Here is a 10,794-nt window from a genome sequence, read left to right on the forward strand (position 1 = left end):
TTACAGATGTGAGCCACCACACCCAGTCTCTAACAGTAGTTTTTAAGAACCTATGTCATCTGTCATCTTTGCTCCATGACCTTGATCTCTGTCTACTCTCCCCTTTGCTCACTTCACTCCAGCCACACCAGCCTTCTTGCCATTCTTCAACCACGCCAAATTCCTCCAGCTTTAAAATCCTTTCAGTGACAATTCCTTTATCTCCTAATCCAGTCTGCATGACGAAAACCAGTTTCAATTTGTCTGGGAGCAGGACCCTGGCATTAGTATATTTTTAAAATGTTTCGTATGTCTTCAAAATAATCAGGATTATTTTAGCCTTGAGTTGGTAATTGTTGAAACTGAGTGGTGGGCACATGGAGCCCATTACACTATTCTCTCAGACAAATATAAAACAACAACAGCAAAAAAGTTTCTGTGGTGATTCCTGTGTGCAGCAGGGTTGGGAATCACTGGCCCGTAATCCCCAAATTGGATTGTTTTGCCCATAAAGAACTGAGACATTTCTATTTGAAAGGCTGTCTTAATGAATTAAAAAGATACACATAAGATGAAAAATATCAAATTTATTTTCTAAAATAGAATAAAAGGATGGATTTGAATTCACTTTGCAATATACATAGACAGTAAAAACATTTGCTCCATGTCCTACTTGTTCCCATTTAACTCCCAACACTAGTCTCTGGAAGAAAGAAAACATTTCTGGCCCTTGGTTTGCAGAACCTAAAACTTGCAAAAGAACACGTGAAATGTATACCCCAAGCTCGATCCTCCTAGGTCACCTCAGAGGCTTGTTAATAAGCTCCACACAGTTGAAAGGTAAAGAGCTTCTTTCTGCCTCCTTATCCAAAAGCTCTTGAATAGTCATTTGCAGTTTGAGGTCTTACCACAATTTTCACTAATACTTAACCCATTTGAGGTACAGAGCATCAAAGAATGAAATTCTCTTCTGTTTCAAATGAACTAATATCCAAATCTGAAATTATCAAAGGTGACATCTTTCCCTTTTAAAAAATAAACCACCCAAATGAAATTATTAGTTTGAAAGATACTTGTTAATAAACCTGACAAGGAAAAATTAAACCATCCCCTTTTTTTGCCATAGTAATATGAATTTATACAATATTAACTTAAGTCTTGGGGAAGTGGAACCGCATGAGTTCTATCAAAAATAGATACTGTGATGATTAGATCTGATCTGAGCTCCCCTCAGAAGACTGGGGGGCCTGCGAGGACTGGCTTATTTGTGAACTATTCAGACTCATGCTCATCAGGTGGTTATTGATGACATTAAGTTCTTGGATCACTGTGCTCAGATCTTCATGTAATCTAGTGATCGCACATTTTACCTCCCTTAAAAGAACACCAATGGAATTCTCTGCTTCAGGTTCCCTGGGGAAGTCTCTGGTTGACTGAAAACCAGAGCAGGACAGAGGGATGAACTGGTCTACATTTTGGGTGGAAAACTCTCCCCAGTGCCTACGAGAAATATGACTTATATTCTTTTTAGCAGAGTCAGAGTTATTTGGAAGAATTCCCAGTAGATTGAGGCTATCATTTTCCTCTGCATCAGAAGACACTGGGCCCCTAGAAGCAAAGGAGTGATGCAGCTTGCTTGTCTTATCTTCCTCTTTAAAGGAGGTAGAAGACAACTGTTGATGGGACAAAGTCCAGAAGGAAGGTCCGGCCAGAATGGGGGATGAGAGATGAGCTGACTTCTCTGGAGAGGCTAAATCAGGAGATGACATGGATAAAGGAGAAAAGGAAGATGCTCCCTCAGAGGCAGTTGAAACTAAAATGTGTAAATGAGAGAAAAAGATTTATGCAACATACAAATGAGAGTAATAGCTAAAATAATTTTATAATGTAAAAGCCTATCTGGAAGGGCTCAACATAAATAAACTGCTTAGAATTTTAAATGTTAACTATTCATAATAAGCTTTAAAAAACCCAAAGCAGGAAACTAAGAAACTCTACAGATGTATTATATATCAATAATACCATGGAAATGAAACTAAAATAGAATTATCAATATTCATCTTGACTCATCTTGACTCAAACCCTGCCCAACATATTTTTACACTAAACTTAATCAGAGAGAGCAGAAAAGTATTAAACCCCATTCTACTGACTGCCAGCATTTTAAGTTGGTATTTAAAGTAGAAAGTGTGAGAAACCTGTGACAGATTCCTTCAACTTTTTAAATTTTTTTCCTGTGGAGATTATTATGGCAAAATGAACTACCAACTACAAGTACCCAAAAGTTAGTGAAATAAATATTTTCTCTCTATAGTGAAATATAATCAAGACTGAAGTCCAACACATCTGAGATCTAGAACACTTTAGCACATGTATATAATCATTTTTTTTCTCACCAAGAAACTATAAGTGAAGTAAAAAGCATTCTAAGCCTTTTTTTTTTTTTCATAAAATTACAGATTTGGGAAAGTTTTACTTTCCTTTAGGCAAAATCACATTAAATCTCCTACACTTCATTCTAAATCATTATTTCCCAAACTTTTCTGAGAAACACTGTGTTCCTTCAGATGTTAGAAGATGTTTTGTAAAAACAGGCTTCATAGTCAATACAACTGGGCAATTGTATACTGTGCTTCCCAAAAGGAGATTAACAATGTCCATCAGTGCATTTAAAGTTCTGAGAAATCTTCAGTAATTTATTTAAGTGTTTTGTAAGCTTTCTACACTTGATCTTAGCCAAAAGGCCGAGAAGCAATGTGTTTTGTAAGCTTTCTTAAACATGGAACTTTTTTCTCTTCTTCCTGGAATGTCTATTTACATTCACTTATGATATGTGATACAAATTGGTGGAATCCAGTTCTAAACTCTTTGCAATGAACTCTGAACCTGCTACTTAAAAAAAGTTTCATTGTAAGTCACAGAAGAGGGAAATTGATGCTTACTAATGAGAACACATGGCTTATTTTTCTATATTATTTTATTTTGCTTTACATATTCAGGTCCCTTCTACACTAAATTGGACCTCCTGTAAAAACTATGGCCAGGACAGGCAGCTTCTATTTTTTGTTTCAAAGCTTTCCATGGCCTATCTCCAGTTCTCAGGAAAAATTCCAATCACAAAACTTTTTTGGGGATGAAATATATTGTCAGCTGATGCAGCAGCAGGGACATGAAAAGGAAAGCAGGAACTTCATCAGCACATGGTCAAGAAAAGCCAAGAACAGTTAGGAATCTAGGTCAGGCTAATCGAGACAGTCTATCTTTGGATTGAAAAGGTAGAAAGATGGTAGTGGGCATGTTAACGATGACAGCCATGAGAAGTAAACGTTTTGAGTACCTGCATGTCTGAAAATGTCTATACTCTACTTTTAGGCTTAATGATAGTTTGGCTAGATAAAGAATTCTAGGTCAGAAATCCTTCTTTCAGAATTTTGAAGGCCACATTTCACTATTTTCTTGTTTCTAGTATTGCTGTTCAGGGGTTGGAGCCATTCGAATTCTTACTCATTGCATGTAACCTGTTTTATCTCTGAAGTATTACAGAATTTCCTCTTTGTTTCAGAGGGTTTGGAAGATTCTTGGTGATGTGCCCTGAAGTGAGACTATTTTCATTCACTGAGGTCAATTCAATCAGGCAACCTATTTCCTTCAGCTCCAGAAAATTATTCTAAATGATTTAATCACTTACTTTCTCCTCTGTGTTTTCTCTGTTGTCTCTTTCAGAACCTCCTCTTGTCAGATGTTAGATCTCTTGGACTAGTCTTCTAATTTTCTTACTTTTCTTTCCCATTTTCCCTACCTCCGTCTTTTTGCTTTACTTCCATGTGGATTTTATCAACTTTAGTTTCCAATCCTCTCATTGATTTCTTATATTTCTGCTATTGTATTTTTAAATTTTCAAGAGCTCTTTTTTTTTTTTTTTGGTTTTCAGAAATTCTTTTTGTAATGTCTTGTTCTTTTTTTTTTTGAGGCGGAGTCTTGCTCTGTCGCGCAGGCTGGAGTGCAGTGGCTGGATCTCAGCTCACTGCAAGCTCCGCCTCCCGGGTTCACTCCATTCTCCTGCCTCAGCCTCCCGAGTAGCTGGGACTACAGGCGCCCGCCACCTCGTCCGGCTAGTTTTTTGTATTTTTTTAGTAGAGACAGGGTTTCACTGTGTTAGCCAGGATGGTCTCGGTCTCCTGACCTCGTGATCCGCCCGTCTCGGCCTCCCAAAGTGCTGGGATTACAGGCTTGAGCCACCGCGCCCGGCTGTAATGTCTTGTTCTTGTTTCATATACTGTATTCTCTTATTTCTTTCAGGATACCAATAAGCTTTTGAAAAAGTTTTCCTTTCCCCTCATAGTGTATGTTTCCTCAAAATTATTTTTCTTTGTTTTTGTTTCAATGTTTTATATTAGAAGTTTTTTTTCAGATGTTTGGTACTCCTTGCTGTCTGCTTATGTTTAAGGATTAAAAGGTGAAAGGAACTTTGAGTGTGTGCATGACACTTGTCAACTTTGAGCTTCAGTGAATAGTTATTTGTTGGGGAACCACTAATGTCATTATCTTTAGTTCTTTCTTCTAGGCCAGTGAGGCTCTAGGAGAAAAGTTGTCCTGTCTCCTACCTAGAGGGTAAAGGTCTAGTTACCAGGGTGCTGGGAGGCCAGCAGGGGGAGGGGGCTGCAGCATTCAGCATCTGGTTTACATATCATCACATAATCCTGTGGTTTTGGTGACAGTGCCCACACTTGTAACTCTACCTAGCATCTCTCATTTCAGAGACCTTCCATCTGCCCTCTCCAGAAAACAAATCTTCAGGCTCTGCCACAGGTTGCAGAGGTAGGTGGGTATTCATGGTAATTGTTCACCTAAGGACTTAACTACTTTTCAAATGCCTGTTTTTTTTTTTTTTTTGTTTTTTGTTTTTTTAGAGACAGGACCTTGCTCTGTCACCCAGACTGGAGTGCAGTGGTACAGTTGTGACTCACTGCAGCCTCAACCTGGGCTCAAGCGACCCTCCCGCCTCAGCCTTCCTAATAGCTAAGACTACACGTGTGGGCCACCAATGCCTGGCTCTTTTCTTTAATTTTTTGTAGAGAAGGGGTCTTGCTACATTGGCCAGGCTGGTCTCAAACTCCTGGCCTCAAGTGATCCTCACTCCTCAGCCTCCCAAAGCTGGGACTACCTCTGTGAGCCACTGTGCCTGGCCCCCTCAAATAGTTGTTTTTAAATTCTCTTTGTTTAGCACCAGATGGAGTAGGTTTTATAACCCCGTTTTAAATATGAGGCAAAGGAATCTGAAAGAGGCTAAAAATCCCAAGACCACAAGGCTAGAAAAGGTCAAAGATGGGTCAAATTCAAGTTCTCTGATGTCATAGAATATGATCTTAATCACAATTCTATACTTCCACACAATTCTATTACATTAGAATTATTTTTACTGTATTATAGAATTATGTTAAATTTTGAGTATCAAATTTAGAAGGCAGGTAACCAGGACAGTGAGGAGACTTGACATCTTATCTATAAGAAATGGTTGATGGATATACTAATCTTTACCCAAAAAGAGATGGTAGAAGGATGAGAGGCTATATCTAATTATTTTAAGACAATCAGAAAACCTTAATAATAATACCTTCCGGCCGGGCGCGGTGGCTCAAGCCTGTAATCCCAGCACTTTGGGAGGCCGAGACGGGCGGATCACAAGGTCAGGAGATCGAGACCATCCTGGCTAATACGGTGAAACCCCGTCTCTACTAAAGAATACAAAAAACTAGCCGGGCGACGAGGCGGGCGCCTGTAGTCCCAGCTACTTGGGAGGCGGAGGCAGGAGAATGGCCTGAACCTGGGAGGCGGAGCTTGCAGTGAGCTGAGATCCGGCCACCGCACTCCAGCCTGGGCGACAGAGCCAGACTCCGTCTCACAAAAAAAAAAAAATAATAATAATAATAATAATACCTTCCATTACTCACAGTTTGCAGGAGCTAGAACTGGGATCAATAGGTAGAACTTACAGAAAACAGATTTTAGCCCAATTAATAAAAAAAAAAACTTTCTCATTGTCATGGTTCTTCACACACGAAAATAATAATGGTGAGTGATGCTCAGAGCTCATGCACAGCCTGAATAACCATTTGGTAGGGATATTTGAGGCAAGATCGGTGCATCACTTTACAGAACTTATCTATTCTTGAGATTCTAGGACTTGGCTGGGCATGGTGGCTCACACCTGTAATCCCCGCACTTTGGGAGGTCGAGGTGGGAGGATAGCTTGGGCCCAGGAATTTGAGAACAGCCTGAGCAACATGGCGAAAACCCTTCTCTACAAAAAGTACAAAAATTAGTTGGGCATGTTGGCGTGTACCTGTGGTCCCACCTACTTGGGAGACTAAAGTGGGAGGATCACCTAAGCCTGACAGTTTGAGACTGCAGTAAGCTGTGGTCATGCCAAGGCACTCCAACCTGGGCAAAAGGGTGAGACCCTGTCTCCAAAAAAAAAAAAAAAAAAAAAAGGATTCTAGGACTTAAAACATATCTGTTAAAGTACTAAGAAAAGATTCTAGAAATAGAATTTGAGCTCCCTCTAGTCAGAAAGAATAAATAAGAAACACTTTAAGTAGGCCAAGAGGGAAATAATATTTGAGTCAAATATTACTATCATGTTATTTATTTTTATTTATTTATTTATTTTTGAGACAGTGTCTTGCTCTGTTGCCCAGGCTGGAGTGCAATGGCACAATCTCAGCTCACTACAAGCTCCGCCTCCTGGGTTCCCACCATACTCCTGCCTCAGCCTCCCAAGCAGCTGGGATTACAGGGACCCACCACCACGCCTGGCTAATTTTTATTTTGTATTTTTTGTAGAGATGGGGTTTCACCGAGTTAGCCAGGATGGTCTCAATCTCCTGACCTCGTGATCTGCCCGTCTCGGCCTCCCAAAGTTCTGGGATTACAGGTGTGAGCCACTGCGCCTGGCCCCCGTTATCTTATATATTTAAAGATATGCAGTTAGGTTAGTCACACGTATATGCTATGACTAAAAACCTGGTATTTAACTTGATGCTGGTGGTTCTCAAAATGTGACTGCAGTAGCATCACCTGGGAATTTGTCAGTAATGAATTTCTTGGGTCCCAGATCTACTAAATCAGAAACTGGGGGGTTGGGCCCAGAAAACTAAGTTGTAACAAGCTGCCAGGTGTTTCTGAGGCATGCTGAAGTCTGGGACCCACTGCTTTCTACTATTTAGCCACCTTTCTTTTGCCTTATGACTACAACTGCTGATGAAATCGCTTATCATTGTTTACAGTTTTTCAGCTTTGAGTCATAGGCTACATGATGCTTTTGCTTATAAAAAGCCACTTCATCTATAATTGCCGCATACCAATTTACTTTTGTTTCCAAACACTCCACAGCTGTACACACACTTCAAGCTGCTCTTCAGGGTGCATCCTCACTGCCCATTTAGTTCTCCTGCCCAGGCTCACTACAGAAGTTATTTGGGTCTCTTGTTAACATTCACACAGTCTACTCAGCAGAACGGAAATAAGCTACAATAAATTGTTGTATTTTAAAATCTCATTGTGTGATATATGCACACCAATTAATGTTGGGCTTGCTTGAAGATAGCACTGATAAAATTATTGCAAATGCTGATGTGTTAACTTTAACTTATTATACTCATAAATAATATTGGACCAGTTAATCGTGATATTAAAACTTTCCATTTTAAAAGCATTTAGAAATGTGCTGCAAAAATAAATTTCTAGAAATAATTAAAAACTCTTATGAGCTAGAGATATAAATCTTTCTGTAAGCAGAAGGTCTTTGGTCAACTAAACACTTTAAATAGTTCGCTGTAAAACAGAGAAGTTTTTGTCATTCTCCAATTCACCTCTTTAAGTTTCCCTAGCTGATATACAATGTCTGTCAAGTTAACTACATACAAATTAAAATATTCTGATTTTGTTTTATGGTTAAAAATGTAACACTGAATGGTCCTGTCCTTGGGACCAGTGATAGGTTGGCTGGGAACAGGAGGAGGCAACCATGCCTCCTAGGGAGTTACCCTGGCTGAGCAAGGGGTTCTGGGGCTGGGCACCAGGTTGATCTCACACCGCTCAGTAAGGTCATCGTTACTGACTGTGGCCTGCAATCCAAGGTGTGTGAGCAGGCACCAGGTCGATGTGTGCGTAGTCCTGGACCAGGATCAGTGTCTCTTCAATGGAGGATTCTGAGACAGGATTCATAATGCCCTCCACTTGCCATTCTGGTAGTTGCCAGAAGGCCAGCTTCAGAGAAAGGTACCAAGAAACTGACAATGCTTCCTTGGATTGGCTTCTGTATTTGCTTCATCAGTGTCTCTCATTGTGAATATTCTGGCATTCCTATAGATCAGGTTTTGCTGATTTGGGAAAATAAAGACTATGGATCAACTAGAAATACTGTTCATATTATTGAGAAAATGCTTCTGTTAGAACCTTGTTGAAGGCACAATTTTGAGTTGATCCAATTCTTGAACTCTGTAGACTCTGATAATTCTGGATCTATTGTTCCATCTTTTGCTGATATTTTGTGTGTGGCAAATGTTGAGGAAGCCAATTTTCTCAGATTTCAAAATAGTATATGGAAAAATGAAGAGAAAATGGAACATGTCCATCCTTTGCAACTAGTTTGGGATCCACTGTCATCTGCTCTAAAACATAACAAACCAGTGAAAAATGATCTGTTTGTAAATGAAGCTGCAATTAAAAAAAAAATAGGTGCCCTTGAAGATGAGCTAACTTTTCTTCACTCTCAGATTGCTGCAATTGTGGAAATGCAGGAACTGAAAAACAGTACAATTTCTAGTTCCTTTGGCTTGAATGGTGGGCTCATTAGTTTGGGACAAATGCCATCATCAGGGGCTGTTCAGCTGAGTGGGGAGTCGCACATATGTGTTTGTTCTTTACTACATTTATACTCTGTTCCTTTGTAGAGTGTATAATAAGCCTTAACATAATAAAAATCAGTTTCCACGTTCAATGCTTTCTTCTCCTCCTCCACTACCACTTCCTCCTCAGTTTTCTTCTCTCTAGCTTCCATGTTTTCTTCCCATACCAACTAGGATCTAATAATATTTGTGACTCAGATAATCCAGCTACTGAAATGAACAAACAGCACCCAGGTGCTAGTATAGTCATCATTCCAAAAGCCACAGAAATAAAGATGTTCTAAACATGTTGGATGTTCTAGAGGACAATAAATAAATAAATAAAGTGAAGCTCTGTGCAACTGAACAGTCACCTGGTGGCAGACCCATTCATAAGAGGAAAAGAAAGAATTCATATGGGGATCCGGTGTCTTGAACGTCTCATGCACTTAAGCAGAAATTTGCATTTCAAAAAGATGATTCATTTGAGAAAGAAAGTAGATCTTAGGAGCCTTCTCCATTTTCTTGCCCAGAAACTTCAACGTTTGGACATCACATTTCTCAGTCAGAAGGACAGTGAACTAAGGAAGAACTGATAAGCACAAAGGCTGTTGACCAAGGAATCAGCAACAAAAGCTGATACACTTAGGAGAGACCACAGAAATATGTCAGCCTGTCTTCCACTACACTTCAAAGGATCTTCTCTTCTGTAAAACGAAGTTAAACAAAGTCTACGTACTGCAATATATTAGTGGAGAGGTCTGAAAAGCCTTGACTCCTTTTAAGAAGACTTGTCCCTGTTTTTGGAAGATCCAGCAATTAACTGGCTACTGATGATAATTAGATGTACCGATATTTTTTTCTTGCATGTTAATATCATTGAAAGATGAATACATACTTTGGATAATTTTTCTAAGCAATTATGACTTCCTAAGAAGTAATAGAATTAAAAGTCTTTGAATCTTTTAAAAATTGGTACTGATCTGCTTTACTTGGCTTCCAGCAATTTGGAGATTTTCAAAGAGGGTAACATTAAACTTTTTTCATTAAGATAGTCATAGTTTGAATCACATAGGTTGAGTCTTCTAAAACTTCTTGCTGAGATAATAAATTATTTGTAGAAACTGATTTTGGCTGTTAAATGTTAAAAGTAGAAGTATTTAAAGAATCTTGACAAGTTTCGTCCATACTTGCTGTGTAAATGTGAATGCCTGCCATTTTTGTTTCCTTTGTTCTTTACTACATTTATGCTCTGTTCTTTTGTAGAGTGTATAATAAACGAGCCTTAAAAAATAAAAACGTAACATTTTACACAAATGTTTGTAGCAGAATTATTTGTAATAGCAAAAAGTATATCTATTTCTGTCTCTCTATAGAAGAGAGAAAGCTTTATTTCTCTCTCTTCTATAGAGATCTCTCTCTCTTCTATATATATAGAGAGAAATATACTTTTGGTATACTATATACTATACGCTATACTTTTGGTATACAATATACTATATTTTCTATCTATATAGCTATATCTATATTTACATCTGTATATATATTTCGTTACAATGGAATTAGCCATAAAAAGCAATGAAGTACTGATATATGTTACAACATGGATGAATCTTGAAAATATTAGGCTAAGTGAAATGAGCCAGACACAAAAGGCCACATATTGCATGATTTCATTTATATGAAATGTTTAGGCAAATACATAGAGACAACAAGATCTGTGGTTGATGGGAATTAGAGGGAAGAAAGAATGGGGAGTGACTGCTAATGAGTGTAGGACTTTTAGCGGGTGATGAAAGTGTTTCTGAATTAGTGGTGATGATTTCACAACTCTGAGAATATACTAAAAGCTACTAAATCATACATTTTAAAAGGATGCATTTTATGGCATATTAATTAGATTTCAATTTTTTTTTTTTTTTTTTTT

At 38.5% G+C, this 10,794-nt stretch overlaps 1 protein-coding gene and 1 pseudogene across 4 annotated transcripts in view; one reads left to right on the forward strand and one right to left on the reverse strand.

Moving 5' to 3' along the window:
• Positions 1-546: 546 nt before the first annotated feature.
• Positions 547-10,794, reverse strand: part of ENTHD1 (ENTH domain containing 1) — a 154,162-nt gene continuing 143,914 nt past the window's right edge. For all 4 annotated transcript variants that reach the window (XM_017859861.1, XM_017859863.1, XM_017859865.1 and 1 more), the window contains one exon: positions 547-1,792. In XM_017859861.1, the coding sequence (XP_017715350.1) occupies positions 1,188-1,792 (605 nt within the window). In that variant the 3' untranslated portion in view covers positions 547-1,187. The remainder of the gene's footprint in view (positions 1,793-10,794) is intronic.
• On the forward strand, positions 8,334-9,507 carry LOC108520454 (mitochondrial fission regulator 2 pseudogene; annotated as a pseudogene).

This window comes from Rhinopithecus bieti, unplaced genomic scaffold (assembly GCF_001698545.2).
Source record: "Rhinopithecus bieti isolate Rb0 unplaced genomic scaffold, ASM169854v2 scaffold_51734, whole genome shotgun sequence".
Taxonomy (NCBI): Eukaryota; Metazoa; Chordata; class Mammalia; order Primates; family Cercopithecidae; genus Rhinopithecus; species Rhinopithecus bieti.